The sequence below is a fragment of the Dermacentor andersoni genome, chromosome 1 (genome assembly GCF_023375885.2).
Source record: "Dermacentor andersoni chromosome 1, qqDerAnde1_hic_scaffold, whole genome shotgun sequence".
In the NCBI taxonomy this organism is placed as follows: domain Eukaryota; kingdom Metazoa; phylum Arthropoda; class Arachnida; order Ixodida; family Ixodidae; genus Dermacentor; species Dermacentor andersoni.
Genome location: NC_092814.1, coordinates 103,236,616 through 103,258,743, shown reverse-complemented (window position 1 = coordinate 103,258,743; position 22,128 = coordinate 103,236,616). Strand labels below are relative to the sequence as shown.

At 46.2% G+C, this 22,128-nt stretch overlaps 1 protein-coding gene across 3 annotated transcripts in view; it reads right to left on the bottom strand.

The window, feature by feature from the left end:
• Window positions 1–22,128, bottom strand: part of Nsun2 (tRNA (cytosine(34)-C(5))-methyltransferase Nsun2) — a 162,008-nt gene that overhangs the window by 6,566 nt on the left and 133,314 nt on the right. The window contains exon 19 of one of the 3 annotated variants that reach the window (XM_055061851.2): window positions 10,019–10,061. The exons of the other annotated variants lie outside the window; for them this stretch is intronic. Coding sequence (XP_054917826.1) covers window positions 10,037–10,061 — 25 coding nt within the window. The 3' untranslated portion in view covers window positions 10,019–10,036. The remainder of the gene's footprint in view (window positions 1–10,018; window positions 10,062–22,128) is intronic. 3 annotated transcript variants of the gene reach the window in all.

The following is a 22,128-nucleotide window of genomic DNA, read 5'->3' as shown; positions in this document are numbered from 1 at the left end:
GAATGTATCATGTACCTTAAGATACAACATACTGGCTATCACAACATCACCGTGCGAAACTATAAATATTGGCTGAACTTCGCTTCTCACGCCGTTGATACGGCTGCCACTAAGCCACCTGAATAAAACTAAAGGCAGCGACATTGTTTTTAGAAACATTATAATACCTAAAACTCCGTTTTTCTAATGAGCGTCTACACAAGGCGTTTTAAGCTATTTTCCACAGGCACTGAGTTTTCTATTGTCTGACCTTAACAGGTAAGTTGATAATACTTCATGCTTAAATGTCATCACTATTAGTGGTGCCGCCTGTATCGTGTTTCTACATATTCACTGTGATTGTGTGATATAGAACAGCCTTTCTATTTTGCTTTTATATATATATATATATATAGCTTACCCTTAAATTTCTTACTGTTACAAATCACCAGGTAATAGGAGCTATGGGTGGCAGCAATGTGAATAGTGGTGGTATCCTGTAGCGCTTTGTTCCACTACAATTCGTATGAAACGTTTTTGGGCTGTACAAGTTTTCTCGCAGAAAAATCATAAAAGGACTGCACGTTAATGGATATGTCATTAGCGAACGCTTTACGCCAGCAAATAGGTAGAGTATGAAAGATCATTGCAGCTTTATGTGCTCTCTGTACACACAATGAGTCACAAAAAATGCCACTACCAGCATTGTTGCTGATGTACACCAATCCAGTGATCCGCTATTGCATAAATGGTAATACGTTTACGGACAAGGTAAAACTCCACAGCGGTATTCGTGCCATTATGCAGAGGCTCCTTATTGACGTTCTTGTAATTTAGATGGCGACCCGCCAGCTGGTTGGCAAGCAGAGCAATGACTCCCATCAATTACAAAAGTGACAAGCAAAAACCGCTGACAGTGCAGCGCATAAAGAGCTTTCATGTTAAGCAGCTAAAGCAACCCCATTAAATTGGTTTGGAATTAAAATATTGTACTTTGAGCAAGAAACACAAAAATTTTCAGATACCAACAGACATTTTATTCAAATGAAGCATGGTTAGTCGGAGTTAAAAAATTTCCAAGCAAACATTTTGTGCACATGCAAGTAATATTGCGCAACAAAAAACGACATGGACGTAAGACAAGAAGACACACCACTTGGTGTGTCTTCTCTTACGTCTGTGTCGTTTTTTTGTTGCGCAATATTACTTGGGTAATGGATTACCAACTTGCCCGGAATGCTGCTCTCATTAAGTGCATACACGTTTGCTGCTACATTATATCATCATCATCATCATCATCATCATCATCATCATCCTAGTTACGCCCACTGCAGGGCAAAGGCCTCTCCCATACTTCTCCAACTACCCCGGTCATGTACTAATTGTGGCCATTTTGTCCCTGCAAACGTCTTGATGTCATCCGCCCACCTAACTTTCTGCCGCCCCCTACTACGCTTCCCTTCCCTTAAAATCCAGTCTGTAACCCTTAATGACCATCGGTTATCTTCCCTCCTCATTACATGTCTGGCCTATGCCCATTTCTTTTTCTTGATTTCAACTAAGATGTAATTTACCCGCGTTTGTTCCCTCACCCAATCTGCTCTTTTCTTATCCCTTAACGTTACACCTATTATTCTTCTTTCCATAGCTCGTTGCGTCGTCCTCAATTTCAGCAGAACCCTTTTCGTAAGCCTCCAGGTTTCTGCCCCGTAGGTGAGTACTGGTAAGACACAGCTGTTATACACTTTCCTCTTGAGGGATAGTGGCAACCTGCTGTTCATGATTTGAGAATGCCTGCCAAATGCACCCCAGCCCATTCTTATTCTTCTGGTTATTTCAGTCTCATGATCCGGATCCGTGGTCACTACCTGCCCTAAGTAGATGTATTCCCTTACCACTTCCAGTGCCTCGCTAGCTATCGTAAACTGCTGTTCTCTTCCGAGACTGTTAAACATTACTTTAGTTTTCTGTAGATTAATTTTCAGACCCACCCTTCTGCTTTGCCTTTCCAGGTCAGTGAGCATGCATTGCAATTGGTCTCCTGAGTTACTAAGCAAGGCAATATCATCAGCGAATCGCAAGTTGCTAAGGTATTCTCCATCAACTTTTATCCCCAATTCTTCCCACTCCAGGTCTCTGAATACCTCCTGTAAACATGCTGTGAATAGCATTGGAGATATCGTATCTCCCTGTCCGACGCCTTTCTTTATTGGGATTTTGTTGCTTTCTTTGTGGAGGATTACGGTGGCTGTGGAACCGCTATAGATATCTTCCAGTATCTTTACATATGGCTCATCTACACCCCGATTCTGTAGTGCCTTCATGACTGCTGAGGTTTCGACTGAATCAAATGCTTTTTCGTAATCAATGAAGGCTATATAAAAGGGTTGGTCATATTCCGCACATTTCTCTATCACCTGATTGATAGTGTGAATATGGTCTATTGTTGAGTAGCCTTTACGGAATCCTGCCTGGTCCTTTGGTTGACAGAAGTCTAAGGTATTCCTGATTCTATTTGCGATTACCTTAGTAAATACTTTGTAGGCAACGGACAGTAAGCTGATCGGTCTATAATTTTTCAAGTCTTTGGCGTCCCCTTTCTTATGGATTAGGATTATGTTAGCGTTCTTCCAAGATTCCGGTACGTTCGAGGTCATGAGGCATTGTGTATATAGGGCGGCCAATCTTTCTATGACAGTGTTCCCACCATCCTTCAACAAATCTGCTGTTACCTGATCCTCCCCAGCTGCCTTCCCCCTTTGCATAGCTCCCAAGGTGTTCTTCACCTCTTCCGGTGTTACTTGTGGGATTTCAAGTTCCTCTAGGCTATTCTCTCTTCCACTATCGTCGTGGGTGTTACTGGTACTGTATAAATCTCTATAAAACTCTTCAGCCACTTGAACTATCTCATCCATATTAGTAACGATATTGCCGGCTTTGTCTCTTAACGCACACATCTGATTCTTGCCTATTCCTAGTTTCTTCTTCACTGCTTTTAGGTTTCCTCCGTTCCCGAGAGCCTGTTCAATTCTATCCATATTATAGTTCCTTATGTCCGCTGTCTTACGCTTGTTGATTAACTTAGACAGTTCTGCCAGTTCTATTCTAGCTGTAGGGTTAGAGGCTTTCATACATTGGCGTTTCTTGATCAGATCTTTCGTCTCCTGCGATAGCTTACTGGTTTCCTGTTTAACGGCGTTACCACCGACTTCTATTGCGCACTCCTTAATGATGCCCATAAGGTTGTCGCTCATTGCTTCAACACTATGGTCCTCTTCCTGGGTTAAAGCCAAATACCTGTTCTGTAGCTTGATCCGGAATTCCTCTAGTTTCCCTCTTACCGCTAACTCATTGATTGGCTTCTTATGTACCAGTTTCTTCCGTTCCCTCCTCAAGTCAAGGCTAATTCGAGTTCTTACCATCCTATGGTCACTGCAGCGCACCTTGCCGAGCACGTCTACATCTTGTATGATGCCAGGGTTCTCGCAGAGTATGAAGTCGATTTCATTTCTAGTCTCACCATTCGGGCTCCTCCACGTCCACTTTCGACTAACCCGCTTGCGGAAAAAGGTATTTATTATCCGCATATTATTCTGTTCTGCAAACTCTACTAATAACTCTCCTCTGCTATTCCTAGAGCCTATGCCATATTCCCCCACTGACTTGTCTCTGGCCTGCTTCTTGCCTGCCCTGGCATTGAAATCGCCCATCAGTATACTGTATTTTGTTTTGACTTTACCCATCGCTGATTCCACGTCTTCATAGAAGCTTTCGACTTCCTGGTCATCATGACTAGATGTAGGGGCGTAGACCTGTACAACCTTCATTTTGTACCTCTTAAGTTTCACAACAAGACATGCCACCCTCTCGTTAATGCTATAGAATTCCTGTATGTTACCAGCTATGTTCTTATTAATCAGGAATCCGACTCCTAGTTCTCGTCTCTCTGCTAAGCCCCGGTAGCACAGGACGTGCCCGCTTTTTAGCACTGTATATGCTTCTTTTGGCCTCCTAACTTCACTGAGCCCTATTATATACCATTTACTGCCCTCTAATTCCTCCAATAGTACTGCTAGACCCGCCTCACTAGATAACCTTCTAGCGTTAAACGTTGCCAGGTTCATATTCCAATGGCGGCCTGTCCATTATATAGATCTATAATAAAAAACTTGCGAATGTATCAAAGTATACTAAGATACAAATGGAAAGTATAGTATCGGATACAATAATTGCGGTAGTATATTTTATCTGCATCTCAAATATTTGCTGCCCGAGTATCTTGTATTGTATCATAATATTGTTACGTAGGAAGATGCGGACAAAAAGCTATATACAAGTATATTTACAAGGAAATACGCCGCACTTGCCCAAGAGGCAACAGCCCGCGCTAGCCTCTAATCGTAGTCGTCGTCTTCACACTGCTCGCCTTTTTGTCATTGCAAATACTGTTCCATAGCACTACCCCCGGCGGCAAAAGCGCCGTCCCGGAGTGACTAAAGGCCGGACTTGGAAGCAGTGTAGTAGGCTTTGAGCCTACTGACGTGCACGACATCACTAGATGCCAGAGTAGAGGACGAGGTTGAACTCACAGGAGCAATTTCGTACGCCACAGGCGTCACCTGGCGCAGCACGCAGTAGGGCCCTGTGTATCGTGAAAGAAGCTTCTCTGAAAGTTCGACGTGACGAGAGGGCGACCACAGGAGCACGAGCGCACCAGGCGAAAACTGTACGTCATGGTGGTGGCCGTTGTACTGACGCAGCTGAGTGGTTTGTGAGGCCATCAGTCGAGTACGGGCAAGCTGGCGTGCATGGTCGGCGAGGGTGATGGCGGCGCTCGCATACTCGCTTGTTGAGATCGCGGCAGGAGGAAGTGCCGTGTCAAGGGGCAAGGTCGGTTCGCGAACATACAGTAGGTAAAATGGAGAAAATCCGGTGGTGTCGTACCGGGAAGAATTATACGCAAATGTGACGTAAGGAAGGGCAATGTCCCAGTCGTAGTGGTCCTTGGAAACATACTTGGACAGCATATCGGTAAGAGTACGGTTTAGTAAGCAGCTGTCGCGGGGTGCCATGAAGCAAGATAATGTCACGCAAGAGAAAGTCCGCGACGTCAGTGGTGCAACTGGTAGGGAGAGCCCACGTGATAGCATATCGGGTGGCGTAATCGATTGCGACGGCTACCCATTTGTTCCCAGAGGATGACGTGGGAAAGGGACCGTGGAGGTCTAGTCCAACACGAAAGAACGGTTCCACAGGGACAGTGATCGGCTGGAGATGACCGGCAGGTAGCACCTGAGGTGTTTTCCGACGCTGGCAGGGATCACAGGCAGCAACATAGCGTCGGACGGAGCGAGCGAGACCAGGCTAAGAGAAGCGGCGGCGGACGCGGTCGTACATGCAGGTTACCCCAAGATGTCCTGCAGTGGGTGCGTCATGCATCTCAAAGAGCACAGTCTGTCGTAAATGTTTTGGCACGAAAAGAAGAAGATCAGATCCGTCAGGGAGGAAGTTCCTTCGGTACAGAATGCCGCCCTGAAGGACAGATCGGCAAACGGATGCTTCGGTAGGTGTAGAGCGTAGACGCTCGATGAGTGCTCGCAGCGATAAGTCTCGGTACTGCTCATCGGCGATGTTAGCGAAGGCAGACACAGAGAAAATGCCGTTGGCGGTACTACTATCGCCGTCGCCAGGCTTGTCTACCGGGTAGCGAGACAGGCAGTCAGCGTCCTTGTGTAGTCGGCCAGGTTTGTAGGTGACAGTATACAAATATTCTTGGAGGCGTAAGGCCCAGCGACCAAGTCTTCTTGCGGGATCTTTCAGTGAGCATAACCAGCAAAGCGCGTGATGGTCTGTGACAACGGAAGAGGGTCGGCCATATAAGTATGGGCGGAACTTCGCAACCGCCCAAACTAGGGCTAGGCACTCGCGCTCAGTGATGGAATAGTTGCGCTCTGAGGGTGAGAGGAGCCTGCTGGCGTAAGCGATAACACGGTCGCTGCCGTGCTGGCATTGTGCCAATACTGCACCAATTCCGTGACCGCTGGCATCAGTACGGACTTCGGTAGGCGCAGAAGGATCGAAATGGGCCAGAACGGGAGGCGTTGTGAGAAGGTCGATTAGATGCGAGAATGCAGAGGCCTTGTCATTGCCCCACTGGTAAGGGGCGCCTTTTTTCAAAAGATCGGTTAGTGGTCGCGCTATGGCCGTGAAATTTTTCACGAAACGGCAGAAGTACGAACAAAGGCCGACGAAGCTGCGCACATCCTTGACACACTTCGGAACAGGGAAGAGCATAACAGCGTGGATCTTGCCTGGGTCCGGTTGCACTCCGTTCAGGTCAAGAGATGTCCAAGGATGGTAATCTGGCGACGGCCAAATTGGCACTTCGATGCGTTGAGTTGCAGACCGGCTCGACGAAAAACGTCCAGGACTGCTGAGAGACACTCGAGGTGCGTAGCGAACGTTGGGGAGAATACTATAACATTGTCCAAGTAGCACAGGCACGTGGACCATTTGAAACCGTGAAGAAGGGAGTCCATCATGCGTTCAAAAGTGGCAGGAGCATTACATAGACTGAACGTGATCACTTTGAACTGATAAAGACCGTCGGGTGTTACATAAGCAGTCTTCTCGTGGTCGAGATCGTCCACGGCAATAATCTGCAAGTAGCCGGAGCGAAGGTCAATAAAGGAGAAATAGCGAGCACCATGGAGGCAGTCAAAGGAGTCATCAATCCGACGTAGGGGATACATGTCCTTTTTGTTAACCCTGTTAAGGTGCTGATAACCCATGCAAAAGCGCCATGAGCCATCCTTCTTTTTTACCAGTACAACAGGTGACGCCCATGGACTACATGACGGTTCAATAATGTTCCTGGCAAGCATGTTGCGAACTTCGGTGTGAATAACTTGACGCTCAGCTGGTGATACTCGATACGGGCAGCGATGAATAGGAGGGGCATCGCCGGTATTAATGCGATGTTTAACAGTGGTAATTTGGGCCAAAGGACGATCGTTAAAGTAAAAAATATAGTGGTAGGAAAACAGAACGCGGTAGAGCTCATGAGCATGCTCAGACGGCATGTCGGGTGCAATCATTTTCTGTAAGTCGGCGATGGTACAAGTTGCCGACTGCGATGGTAGAGGAGGATCAGCTGAATTGTCGTCTACTGCAATAGATGCTACTGAGTGATCCTCGAATGAGCAAAGCTGGGCCAGAGACATCCCGCGTGGCAGCACTTGTGTCGTCAAGCCAAAATTGACCACTGGCAGGCAGACGCAATTCGCCGTAATAGATAAAGCTGTATGAGGTACTGTGATCCCGTGTGTAAGTATAGGACGTCTTGCATAGGAGCTGCGATGTAGTGACCGTCGGGCACTGGTGGGAATGACACTAAGTCAACGTAAGTCAGTGCCGAAGGTGGCAAGCGAACGAAGTCGACGGAACTGAGGCGACTGGGGTGTGGTTCAGCGGGATCCAGAACAGGCAGGTCAAGGCGGAGAGTACTGGCGGACAATCTATGAGAGCAGAATGTGCGGAGAGCAAGTCTAAGCCGAGGATGATGTCGTGGGGGACAGTGGGCGATGACTGTGAATAGTACAAAATGGAGCGATCGGCGAAGGAGACACGGGCGGCACACATACCAATTACGGGGGCTGTTCCCCCATCGGCGACCCGGACAACAGGCGTTGTGGCGGGCGCGATTATTTTCTTCAGCCGGTTACGAAGGTCAGCGCTCATTACCAACAAATGCGCCCCAGTGTCTATAAGAGCAGACACAGAAACACTGTCGACTTGCACGTCAAGAAGGTTCAGAAGGCGTAGGGAGTAATGCAGCGTCACCTCGAGGCGCTCCATCGTCTAGTTTTCCGGCTGGGAGTGGCGTCCGAAGGGAGTCGGCGAATAGGAGCGACGGGGCTGGGGAGAGCGAGATTGTCGTCGTTGGGGTGAAGGTGAACGAGAATAGGGGCGGTTCGGCGCAGGAGAATCAGTGGTGGCATTATCGAAGCGTACGGCATAGGAACGAGAAGGGCCACCTGAAGGGCGAGAGTAGGCAGTATAAGTAGACTGGGTCGGGGAACTCCAGCAACTGCAACAGTGCCGAGAAATGTGCCCGATTCGATGGCAGTGAAAACAAATGGGCTTGTCGTCAGCAGTGCGCTATTCAGATGAGTTGCAGAAACGTGGTGGGTAATAAGATGCGGGACGGGGCAGAATCGAAGAAGCCGGGTGGGTATCAGGGCGATGGGCGGAGCAGATGGTGTGAAGACCCATGTTTGCAAACTCCTGGCGGACAACTGCCTGGATCAGGGAAACTGTGACTGCAGGTGTGTTGGAGGAGCTGAGTCAAAGGCAGCCGAATAGGCCGCCTCGATCTCACGCCGGACGATCCTGGTAACATCGTCAGTGTTGTTGGGACGAGGAGCGTCGGCACACGAAAATGTCGCTGGGGTGTTGGGCAGGTGGTGAAACTGCTGGTCGATACATTGGCTTTTAGCGAGTTCCAGGCGGCGGCACTCTTATATAACTGCATCCACCGTCACCACGTTGTTCAAAACGAGCAAGTTGAAGGCATCATCGGCAATGCCTTTGAGGATGTGGGAAACCTTGTCTGACTCGGTCATGTGTGCGTCAACTTTGCGGCACAGAGTCAAGACGTCCTGAATGTACGTGACGTAGGGCTCTGTTGACGTCTGCACACAGCTGGATAACGCCTTCTGCGCGGCAAGTTGGTGCTCGTAGGGGTTGCCGAACAAGTCTCGGAACTGTTGCTTAAGCGAATCCCAACTGGTGAGCTCAACTTCGTGCGTCCGAAACCAAACTCGAGGTGTGCCATTGAGGTAAAAGACTACGTAGGCGAGCATGATAGTAGGGTCCCACCGGTTATTGTGGCTGACGTGTTCGTACAGGCTGATCCAGTCCTCGATGTCTTTCCCATCTTTGCCTGAGAATCTTCCCCATCCTTGCCCGAGTGGGGAGAGCGATGTAGGTCGTTGAAGTGGCAGCAGGTGTCGGAGCCGGCTGAGTAGAGTTGTCGGAGCCGGGAGCCATGAATGAAGGCTCGATGTACCGTCCACTGCGAAGCTCCGTGACGAGGTACAGGGAATGTCCACCTCCACCAGATATGTAGGAAGACACAGACTTAAAGCTATATACAAGTATATTTACAAGGAAATACGCCGCACTTGGCCAAGAGGCGACAGCCCGTGCTAGCCTCTAATCGTTGTCGTCTTCACACTGCTCGCCTCTTCGTCGTCGCAAATACTGTTCCGTAGCAATATAATTACAAAGTATATTTGCCTAGCCCTCCTTCGGATGTAGTATATAAGATTACTGTGCGTAAGTCGGCTGTAGTCAAGTATAGCAGACTTAGTGCTTAAAATTACAGTTTGTATATCATTAGGCTTTTGCGTTTTATTCTATGCATATTACGAAGTAAAAAAAAAAGTGTACACTAACAAGTGACACTGCCTTCGCAGTAATGAGTGGAGCAGTAAAACTGGCAGAGGTGTTCAATGCATTGCGACACACATGAGGGCTGTTATATATGCGTGAGTTTGTGATTTAGTACCCCGTGTTCTGTCGTCTCTGTGGGATACAAAATGCTATCGACAAATTGCACCGTGGATGGCTGCCAGCACTGCAACAATAGCACCACTGGCACATCCTACCATTTAGGTTGGCTTGGAAAAAAAAAAAGAAGAGCCTGGCGCATGCAGCCAGCAAAAGCATGGCCTTCGAGATCAGCTTGTGTTACTTGGAGGGAGCTTTCACTGGGGTGCAGATTCAGACACCACCTATTATTATACAAATATTTCAATGCTTTATAAAAATTGAACTGCAGGAACATAGGCTTGATAAACAAAATATTACTTTCTTACAGCTATAACCACACTTGTCCGTTTCCCATCAATGCCAGCGTATAATCGCTATTGTGCTCACCTATCACTGTTTGCAGCATGCTTCTTGAGCATGACTACAACCTCAATGTAGATCGAAAAATTCCGATAAAAAACGTTGCACAGCGTTTTCCGCTTACCACTGAATGATTGGACACTCAGACCAGTAAGCTTTCCGGTGCACTAAAAAAAGACAGGTACCATAAAAATTGGCTGTCAGTCCCTTTAAAGGAGTACAGACAAAAACATTTTGAATTTTGTCTTTTCTGTTGTAATAAGTAGCCAATAACCCAGTAATAATGACATGGAACATGGCTTGCTTCAGCACATGATGGCTAAGCATTTGGAGCCTTGTTTATGGCAACCAGTCTAAGTTATGCTTTCAAAGAGCAACGAGAAAGGTGTGACTTATGAGATGTCTCGTAAACACAGCTGGCATGCGAGCTTCGTGTTGCTAGTTGTTTTGCACCATCAATGCATGCTGGATGTGCTGCGCGATGTCCTCCCCATCTTAATCCTCATTTTGTCGTCCAGTGGCGACAATTTTCTGAGGACTGCAGTCGCTGCCATACTGTTGTTGGCCAATCACTTTCAGGCGTGAGCATCATCAAATAAATCACATTTTCCCATGCAGCAATCCTGCCAGAATGGCTCCTTACACAAGTCTATGCTAATGCCGCCTTGACAGCAGCTAGCTTCCACATTATGAAGGCAATTTCACACTTTTCTCCCTCAAAGACCCGGCAGTTAAGAGTGTGAAGTGTTATATTGAACAATACGAACCATAAAATACAACGTTTCTGCAAAAATTCAGTAAGAACAGAGCAGCAGTAAGTGCAAAACATTTTTTTTTTTTACGCTTTTGTGAAAAAAATGCATGAGCACAGCATGGACAGTTTCGTCACGAGTGATAGCCGAGCAAAACTAGTAGCGCAGCCTACTCAGCGGCACAGCATGGAACGGCATGGAACGAGCAAGAGCGAAAGCAGCGTGGTCTGCTCAGTGCACAAAGAGCAAAATCGGAACAAAAACTTATGGCGTAACATTGCTGCTTTGGTCTCCCTTGTTTACAAGCCACACCACATTGTTCTCAATGTCGCGAGGTGATGCACATGCGGTTGACTGCCTGCACATACTTTAAAATTGAATTTATATAAGTTTCAAGCTTCACCCGCTATTGATATATTGTAGATATGTGTGTGCCCACAAAAACCGATCTCACAAGTTAGTTCGACCGTAGTAGTAGTTTCGACTAGTCAATACTCCTTCAATAGAAGCAAATGAAAATAAGCAAGCTCAAAAAATACAAGCTGCACGCAAAAAGTTTGAAAACAGAATACAGATAGTGTACAAACAGCACATGACATGTGGCATATACTATATACAAACAACATATGGCCCATGGAAATAATAACAAGCAAGCAAACAATACAATTACAACATAGAAACAGCATTAAGGGAAGACCCTGCTCTTTGACATTAAAAATTGACCCAAATATCTTTTCGTGTTCCTCTGGTCTAGGTTGGTGTAGAGCATTTATTATTGCTTGATTGGATCCCTGTATCATCGAAGTTCAATGTCATTAATGGAGCAAAAACAGTTAATTCTATCCCAGTTTGAAAACAAACATGTTATGTTAGGTATGTATGTAGACTTGGCAAAGCTTTTGATAATATTCAGCGTCCTACGTTATTTTAGAAATTAAAATGCTAAGGAATTCATGGTCAACCGCATGAATAAAATGTTATCTGAAACATTGCAAACAGGTAGTTGAGATAGATAGAAACAGCTTAGAGCTAAAGTCTATTTCTAAGGGTGCACCACAAGGGAGCATCCTTGAGCCTCTTTTTATAGCCTACAAAAATGACCTAATTCGCATTTACCCTAATGCAACATACGTTCTATATGCCGATGATGTCAGCATATTTGTTTTGGCTCAAGAGTACTACAACACTATTGGAAAGAATGAACCAGATTCTTGCGAAATTAAAACATTGGCCATGTTTTAATTATTTAAGCACAAGCACAAGTAAAACAAAGGCAGTATTATTTAGACCAAAACATAAACGAATAAATGATAATTTGCATCTTACATATGGTGATACTGAAATTGAGCTGGTAAATCATAAAAATTCTGGGAGTTACGTTTTCAAGCAATATGATATCGACAGTGTACTTAACCAGTTATTGCGCACTGCAGGTATGACATATAGCTGCAAAACCGTGCTTCCATTTAAAGTAAGGCTTTTACTTTATAAATAATGTTTTTATTCACTCCTCACCTATTGTTATTTAGTGCGGGACTCCACAGCTTCCATGAACTTAAACAAACTATACCCGATAAACAAGAAATATACTATCTGAATACTTTTTAACTTACCATATGATGCCCACACAGGTGAATTGTCTTAGCAGGCTGGAATATAATCTGCCCATAACTTCTACACTTTTAAGTTAGCTGTAGCGATCAGGTGCGAGGTAAAAGAAAATCGACATTTTCTGCATGACCTTTCTCATCTACAGCAAAACATTACATTGCTTAATACACTATATAAAGAAATGTGTAAAGTGATAACCCTGAAAAATAATTATCCCAAAGATAAATTATCCTACATAATGCCTCCACTGCTTAATAAATATGTGAAAACTGGTATAGATTATCTGTAGTGCGCACCAATCGACTTGCGAAAACTGCATGTTAGGTTTGTAAATTACACTGGCTATCTGTACACCTTTATGCTTGTTCTTTGTCTGTTTATGAGACTAAGATATCTTCTGTATCTTTTTAAAACAGATTTGCTGTATGTTGCATGTTATTGCAATTGCTGTTGCTGACTGTTTTGTACAAAGGTAGCTGTAGGCCTTTGTCAAGCTGCTTCTATGAAGGGCAGCTTTTACCTACAGCTTCCTTCATCAGCGTGATGATGAAAATACACATTATTATTATTACCATTATTATTATTATCATCATCTTTGATTGATTTATCCTTTGCCATAATTACCTTAAACATGTTGTGAAATGCTTTTCCTCATTCTCTCAAAGCAGCATTTGTGGTAGCGCACTATTTTGGAGTGATGATATCTCTGGTTCTACTTATCCTATTGCAACAATTATTTTCTGTCACAAAGGTAGAAAACTAAAGTGTGCAGTACGCCTATACTATGCATAAACAAATATTGACAGAAATTTTCGAAAAGTAGTAATTTATCCTGGGTATTACTATGGGTTCATACTTTAAAAAGTTTGACATGCTATAACTTTGACTTAAATCAGTCAAAAGCATCCATTTGTGTAGCAGTGCTTACTTTGATAATTCAATAGCATTTTTATATGACAATCTTTATTGCACCATATATAGTTTAGGAAATAGTTCACCTCCAAGAAAAATGATTTTTTGAGTTTCTGTATAAAAGTTAATTACCCTGCAAGAAAACTGGATGTACATCTTAAATTATCACATGGAAATACATAAACTCCTTAAATTTCATCAAAATCTGACAAAAAAAATCTGGTTTTGAGTTGCAGGGTCCCCCTTTAAAAACATACAAACAGAACCTGATATTAAACAAGTAGCAATTCCAATACCATTTCATAAATTGTTAGGGAATTCAAACCTTCAAATACCTCTGCATTCAGTTTATTCCAGTTTTCTATTTTTCAGACAAGGAATGACTGCTTGAAAATGTTTACCTATATTTTATCTCGCAAGTGACTTTTTGCAGCACTGCCGAAGGTACGAGGGGTACACAGGAAATATTCTTTCGCGGCAGAATATAGTTCCCGGCTTAAATGTCCGATTACTGGCAGGATTAGAGTTTAATTTTTACTTAACACAAGATATGTTACAGCGATACATAAGATGTTAGGCCCTTTGCGCATGCACGTCGTATACTGCGAAGTACTGTGGCGGTTACCAACGGTAACTTTAATAGCTGCCCTAATCATGATTATGCAGCAACATGGCAGCACATCATGCAGCCCTGACCACTCTCTTTGATCCCAATTTGAGCTTGTTACTGGCTCTCTGCCTTAACAGCAATAAATAAACGGTAAAATCCATCATTGCTCAGTATCGTCTTACGCTAAGGACGAAGCATTAGGTATGTTTTGTTGTTACTATTGCGATCAGCAGTTTATTTTGACACTGCTAGGATTACAGGGGCGTCCCCGAGCATTAAAGGTGGTTTGAATTCCATTTAGCAGATGGTGCCAGAGCATTAGCACTGACGATGTCGAACGCTACGAAGTCCTCATTGTTCACTGCATCATTAATTTACTACCCTGCTCTAGTATGGTATGTGATGATGGTGGCGAGCGAACACCAAACAGACACTGAGCAGACAATGCAGCACGTGTGAACATTTAACGATGCGTTCGCTCTTACTAAAACTGGCTAAGGAGGTTGCAATGAACTGCTGAGAAAGCGTACTGATGAAGCGAAGCCCCGCTGTGGCATTCATGGAAATGCAGCCTGTGATTACAACGCAAAAACATTGGTTGCGTCACTGCACCAACCATGGAGCATGTATTAACAGGATGGCAAGCAGACGCCAAGCAGATGACACATGCCAAAACCACAATTTGATTATGAGGCATGCCGTTGTGGGGGAACTCCAGATTAATTTTGACCACCAGGGGATCTTTAAAGGGATGCAGAATAAAAATCCAAGAATATTGAGAAAGCATCGCAAGTGCATTTCTAAGACATGATTGCTCTTTTATATAGTCATTATTTTGGTCATTTTTGAGCGGACAGCTTTATTTTTTATGCTCTGTGAGCGGCCACCAGGTCAGATGCAACGCGCTCCTGACAACAAGCCAACGGATCCGATGTCATGTCTACCTTCAACGACAAGGCGAACTGACCGGCTGCGCTCTGTTTTGTTTTCCCCACAGTGTGCCGTGCACAGTGCTTAGTGAGAGTGATGGCATGAGCAGAGATTATGACTCTGACTTCGATGAGCGGCCTACTGAACGACCCCACACGATAAAGGCATATGCGTACAATCCGTCCACGTCCTCTAGCGACGACGACGACGACCCACAGCAGCAGTCCCCCTACACAGTGCCGAGGGAGCCTGGACCAGCAATGTGGTAAGTGTTTACACTGTGCATTGCATGGACACGCGAAGACCTTGAGACATCAGGGGCAGCATCATATGTGGAACCCATATATAAATGCGGTTCCTGCGGCTCGGGTCGCAAGCTTGCATCTCTCATGAAGGAGAAAGCGAGCTGCTGAGTACAGAGTGGAGACGACCGCAGCGTCTACTACAGCGTTAGCCACGCAAATTGCGGACGCCGTAATAGATGCATTTGGTAGACACAGTAGGGACGCGTTGCCAGCGCTTATGTGTCTTGAAAGCGATCTGCGACGTGGCCGAAGTGTGCACCTGCACGGGCCTCATCTTCAAAGCAATCTGCGATGTTTGCAGAGATGAAACCACAAGATGAAAGACGAGATTCTTGAACAGTTCAGAAGAGGAAGCAATACGAATTGGATGGTCAACAACAAAGCAAATGCGTCGCAGCAAACGTCAAACTTGACCTTTCGCACACTGAGTGCGGGTAGTCGCTCAAAATGGGTGGGAAGCAGTGAGGCAGGTAAGTGTGACGCAATATCTGGTTGTGAGAAGCTTTCAGAAGAGGCCACTAGGTGCGGCAATTTGAGAAATATTCAATTACTTTTCGCTCATTTCTGCTCAGAAAGAGTTGTTTGGTCACTCTCGGCGCGGTAGCTATCATTGGAGGCAGAAATTTTGGCTAAAAATTTTTTATTCTGTATCCCTTTAACGTGCCCCCAATGAACGGGACAAGGGCGTTTCTGCTTTTCATCCCCATCGAAATGCAGCCGCTGCGGACGGGGTTTGATCCCATGACCTCTCATGCTTAGCAGTGAACACCATAGCCGCTAAGCCACCACAGCAGGTCAAACACATCTTGAGGAGCATTCAGCCTTCCTATTGGCCGAGGGGCCCTGCAGCTTCCTCAGCATTGCAAGGAACTACCGAGATGGAGTATAGACGTTTGACAATATATAGGTGACCGGAACGAGGCGACGCTCTACCAGGAGGCCATAAGTACTGGTCAGGACTTACATTTGGCATGCCAGTGAATAGTTGATCAAAAAATCTTACCATCACTATTTTTCAGCCTGTAGCATGTTTCGGGAAGCTAGCCCTGGCAAGCAACATGTTAAGAGATTCGCTTCTCTGATATTTAGAAAATATAATCGCACAGTAAGATGCTGTACTCTATCGACCTTTAATCATTTGCGATGATCGGTATGGATCTCAAACTGCACTCGCATACTCCAATGCAGGTCTAAAAATTGTCTTTTTTTAAAGCCTGAAATATTATCTAAGGAGCCACTTGTCTCAATTTAAGTCCCAGCATTGAGTTTTTGCTGTGCTTTGTCACATATGTTAACATGTTCGCACCAGCTCAGATTATGTGTGACAGTCACACTAAGGTATTCAACCATCATCCACTTAATAACTTTATCACTAATTTCATAATCAAACCAAAATGGTGATTTCTTAGTTGCAACAGTCATGCACACAATTTGTCAAAGTTAATTTGCATACTGTACGTAGCACAGTATTATATTTAAGGAATAATTTAAGGAATAATTTACCACTACTTTGTTATGAATGCTCTTCCCTCGACAACACAATAGACAGTCATCCACGAAAAGACGAACCTCAATCTGTGGAATCACACAATTAGTAATATCATGAATATAAAGAAGGAATAATAATGATCCTGTCGCAGACCCCTGGGTAACTTCAGACATGACAAAGAAGTAGAGCGCTCGTTGGAGATTTCCACAAACTGCTGCCGATAATTTAATTTAAGTATGCCTCAATCCACCAATCACCATTCAACTGACACCATACATTTTCAGTTTTTTCACATGACAGATTTTCTCAAATGCTTTTGATAAATCCAAGGAGAGTGCATCAACTTGTTCTTTTAATTGCTTCTGCAAAATAGTGAACTGCTTTGAAGATTCATTATGCGAAAAAGGTGAGGCATGCAGACAGGACACAAGAGAAGTGGACAACACGAACACTCAGGTAGCTAGCTGGCTTTCTGTCATTCTACGCTCAGCTAGCTAGCTGGCTTTCTGTCGTTTCTGTCAGCTAACTAGCTCAGCTTTCTATCGTTCTATACTTTGAAGAAATGCCCAACAGTTGAAAGGAGTCTGCAGAAGCCATGCTGTCTATGATAGAACAAATTCATTAAATTATTTCTTTTTTCGATGTACTGCACCAAGTATTTGTGAAATATGAGTTTCCGCATCTACAGTGAAGACCTGGGCTGCTAGGAGCTATTTGCACACACATCACAGGCATTATTTCGGACTTTTGAAAGCTCTTTAATTATTTATCAATGCTGTGGTAAACAAGCATTTCGATAATGGCATGTTATTATGAACACACTACCAATGCAAGAAAAAAAGAATCATGTTTGTAGCAGTACATACTTTTGGGCTAGTTGTCCTGATAGTATTGCTACTGGGAACAAAGCTCTCAAGTGGCTCGTCGCTTAAGTTCTCTGGTCCCAGTAACAATTACAGGTTTGTAGCTTCTTTCAGTAAAACTATACATACAGTGGAACCCCATTAATATGTTGTTCACTGGACCGGGAAGGAAAAACATAACAGCTGGGAAAATGCAATGGTGAGGAAAGCTCCGAAAATGAATTAAAACAGTGCAGCTTTGACTTGAAACAATTTATTTCTGCAAAGTGGGCTTAGGACTTAAAAAAAAATCAGGAATGGAGGATTGCAGTTTCTTTCGCTCGTTGGAAAGCAACACAAGTTTCTCAATAGCCTGAAAGGCCGCATTGCTGTCAGCGTCGCTTTGAGGTGCGACATAGCTGCGGAGGAGGTCCAGAGCCGTGACGGCTTCTCCAAAACTTGGATCTGCCAACTCCTCGGAATCTTGTGGCTCGTGCTCATCCTCATTGCATTCAGCGGCTTCACTCGCGACCAAGTTTGCAACAATCTCGGCGATGATTTGGCACTCCGTCATGACGGCAACATCCACGATGATGTAGTCGTCGTACGTGACTCCCGTGGCACCCAGCGTATTCATAGCCTCAGTTAGGTCTTCATCACAAGAGGCTGGTTTTGACTCTTCATGTCCCATGGCAGTTTCCACTTCCCCGTCTATGCGAAGCCACACCTCACGAAGCAGTGCTGTACAGTTGACGCGCTCACTGCAGTCCACGCTGAAGAGACGCAGTGCATAGCGTCAAGTACAGAAGTGGTAGTAGACTGCTGCCGCAATCAATACGCGCAAGACAATGCTTCACAATGCACTTCTTGTACGGAATACTTCAAGTTCTTTATGACGCCGGCATCCAACAGCTGCAAGTGGCTTGTAGTACACAGATGGAAAAGCAGAACTTTGACGTTCCAAAGAAACGGCGGGTTTCTCGAGTGGACAGCGCAATTGTCCAGAAAAAAGGGAACACTCCTGCACTGGGAACTCATCTTGTTATCAAAGTACCGAAGAAATCCTTCGAACAAAGAACAGGTCATCTATGCACCACTGTTGCTTCTGTAGTCACATGGCAGTAGGCGAATGTTCTTCAAGCACAGTGGGTTCCGATATTTGCCAATTACCGATGGCTTTAGCTTGTCCGAGCCATCCATGTTACAGCAAAGGAGCACCATCAACCAGTCTTTGTTGCATTTGCCCTTGTGGCATGCTTCGCCCTTCAAGCTTAAGAACTTCAATGGCTGCACCCGAAAGAAGAGGCCCGTTTTGTTGGCATTATAAATGTCACAAGGCTCATACCCCTCAATTATAGCAGATAGTGTGGCCTTCCAATCATCGACTGCTTTCAAGTTCACACTTTTTATTTATTTTTGTATATTGATACTGTCAGCCCATGACGGGCTATTACAGGAGTGGATTTAACATTGTTACGTTTCGCCTACGACGTGCGGTATAGCCGGCGCGGATGCAACGGACGCCGGGGCTTCCTTCAAAGCGGCGGACATTTTGGCCCGTTCGGAGCTGCCGCAAAGCCTCCCCGCCAAGCGCGTCCAGGCGTGTTTCAGTGCCACGTGTCTTCGTGTGTGCGTGTGTGTGTGTGTGCCCACGCTTGTCAAAGCGCGGCAGCCGGGGAGAGGAGCTCCCCAAGTGTGAAGCGAGGAGGTCTGATCGGCGCCTGCTCGGCGGCTGAGTCACTACACTCGTCTCAACATGTCTCTCAGCTCGTCCGTGCTCCGCCGTCACGTGGTCTCATCCCGTGACCTTCCTTCTTGCCCGCGACGCCGAGAGTATAAGAGCAGCTGCCCCCGGACGCCAGGAGAGAGGCTCAGATTTCTTCCGTTGAGTAACGTGCTCTCCCGTCTCTCCACTTCGGTCGACCTGACCGCCCGCTCTTTTGCGATGTTAGAATAAACCAGTTGTTCTGTTACCAGTCGACTCATGCTTTGCCGGGACCTTCGGATGCTTCCAGTGCCCCAGGCCGCCAGGCCAACGCTACCCTTGGGGCTTGCGACCCATTTGCAATAACGGGCGTCAGCACTGAGGTTCCAACAACTCGTGCCAGCGGTGCGATTGCAACAGCTGGTTGCCAGCGGTGAGATCGCGACAACGGAGGCCAGCAGCGAAGAGATGCGGTTGACTGTATGCTGAGCAGCACAACGACCATCCGGGAGCAGTGCAACGAGCCCTGTGTGATGACTGGTTGCCTGCAGCGGAACGACTGCGCTGAATTCTTGGCTGCGAGGTTTGGTGAGTGCGGGACTTTCTTCTTCTGAGTTTTGCCAGGCTTTTGTTAGTGTCAGAAACAGAGCTGGTAATTGTGGTTGTCGTTGCTGCCGGGTTAGTTTGCGGCAAGACAATAGTAGGCAGTAGAGAAAGCAGCATTCAGAGTAGCCATGGATTGGAAGTCGTTGCGCAAACCGAAATTGCTGGAGCTTGCAAGAGAGTTGGGTCTGGATGTCTCAGACAAACTCAGAAAACCAGAACTGCTAAGGGCTATTCTTGAGTTAGAAGCTGAGGATGACGAGCTGTCGGAATGCCTTGAGACCATTGAGGAGAGGGAGACGGCAAAAAGACAGGAGCGCGAACGAAAAGAACAGAAAGAAAAAGAAGAGCGTGAACGTAAAGAACAGATAGAACGAGAGCAACAAGAAAAAAAAGAAGAGCGCGACCGTCAACACGCTTTGGAAATGAAGCGTCTCGAGATTGAGATGGAACGCGCTCGTAATGGAAGTCAGGCACACGGTGCAGGAGAACGAGTATTGTTCAAAATGACTGACCTGATGCGGCCGTTTAAGCTTGGAGAGGACATTGGTTTGTTCCTGGTTAACTTTGAGCGAACATGCGAGAAGCAGGGGTTCTCTCGGGAAACGTGGCCACAGCGCTTGCTCACTTTGTTACCCGGCGAGGCGGCCGACGTAGTCGCTCGCTTGAATAGAGAGGAGGCAGAGGATTTCAACAAAGTGAAATCGAGTCTGCTAAAAAAGTACAGGCTGTCAGCGGAGGCTTTCCGTCGGAAGTTTCGGGAAAACGAGAAAGGCAGAAGTGAGTCATATACAGAGTTTGCGTACAGGCTTATGTCAAACATGGAGGAGTGGCTCAAAGAAGAGAAAGCGTTTGGTGACCACGAGAAAGTTCTGCAGTGTTTCGGGCTAGAACAGTTTTATAGTCGGTTACCTGAGAACGTGCGGTACTGGGTCTTGGATAGGCCAGACGTTAGTACGGTGGCTCGAGCCGCTGAGCTAGCCGAGGAGTTCGTGACGCGTCGGGCTCGCGGAGCTAAGGACGGTCAAAAGGGTGAATTTGGCTCCAAGTTTGAGAGGCCAAAGTTCACGCCCATGAGAGCAAAGGGGGACACACGTAGTGCGGATGCGAGTGAAAGCAGTCCGACCGAACGTAAGGAGACGGCGGCAACCGAAGGCGAACGCAGAAAGCGGTTCGAGACGAGGCAAGCGCGCGTTTGTTATACGTGCCAGAAGCCGGGTCACTTTTCGGCGCAGTGTCCAGAAACAAAAACAAAAGTCGTGTTTTTGTCATTATGCAGCACTGACGAGAACATGAAGCTTCTCGAGCCTTACATGCGAGACCTCCTCGTGAACGGGAAAGAGTGCCGAGTGCTTCGCGATTCCGCAGCTACGATGGATGTAGTTCACCCCTCCTACGTAGAACCCGATATGTTCACGGGCGAGTGTGCATGGATCAAGCAAGCCGTGGAAGCTCATAGCGTGTGTCTGCCCGCAGCAAAAGTGCTTATTGAAGGACCTTTCGGAGCGCTTGAGACGGAGGCCGCAGTGTCATCTATGCTGCCCCCCCAGTACCCGTACCTATTTTCGAACAGGTCCGATCACCTCCTGCGCGAGAAGGGGCTTTTGTTTGGTGAGGCTAGCGTTCAGGCCCTAACCAGATCGAAAGTTCGGGAGCTCGCTGCAAAGGCGGTAGTTGCGGGGCCGACGTTGTCGAACAATGAAAAAGGGTCAGAGGCGCAGCAAGCTGATATTCAGAGCACGCCCGAACGGAATAAAATTGAGCCTGTAGCGTTAAAGGCACCAGATATTGGAGAGGAAATGTCCGACACGGGAAAGTTAGAAGAGCTGTCTCCAGATTTGCTCATCGCGCCTACACCAGACGGACTTAACAGGTTGCTAAAAGTCAGCCGGTCGGCTTTGATAGCCGAGCAAAAGAAGGATGGCAGCCTAGAAAACATACGCTGCATTGTCAAGGAAGGTATCGCCAAGAAAAATGCTCGCTTTGTGGAAAGAGGTGGGGTCCTGTACCGGAAGTATCTAGACCGCAGAGGAGTGGAGTTCGATCAGCTGATCGTGCCTCAGTGCTACCGTCAGGATCTGTTGCGCTTGTCGCATGGGGGTTCGTGGTCCGGACACCTAGGAGTTAAGAAAACTAAGGACCGTCTCTTGCAGGAGTACTATTGGCCAGGGTGTTTTCGGGACGCAGACCACTTTGTGAAGACATGTGACACCTGTCAGCGGGTGGGCAAACCAGGGGACAAATCGAGGGCGCCGTTGAAGTTGGTACCTATCATTTCGGAGCCTTTTAGACGGCTCGTTATTGATACAGTGGGACCTCTGCCGGTAACAACCACGGGGTACAGACACATTTTGACTGTGATCTGCCCAGCGACAAAGTTCCCTGAAGCAGTACCGCTTAAGGAACTCAGCTCAGTTGAGATAGTCAATGCACTACTGTCCATATTTGCGCGAGTTGGTTTTCCTGCGGAAATCC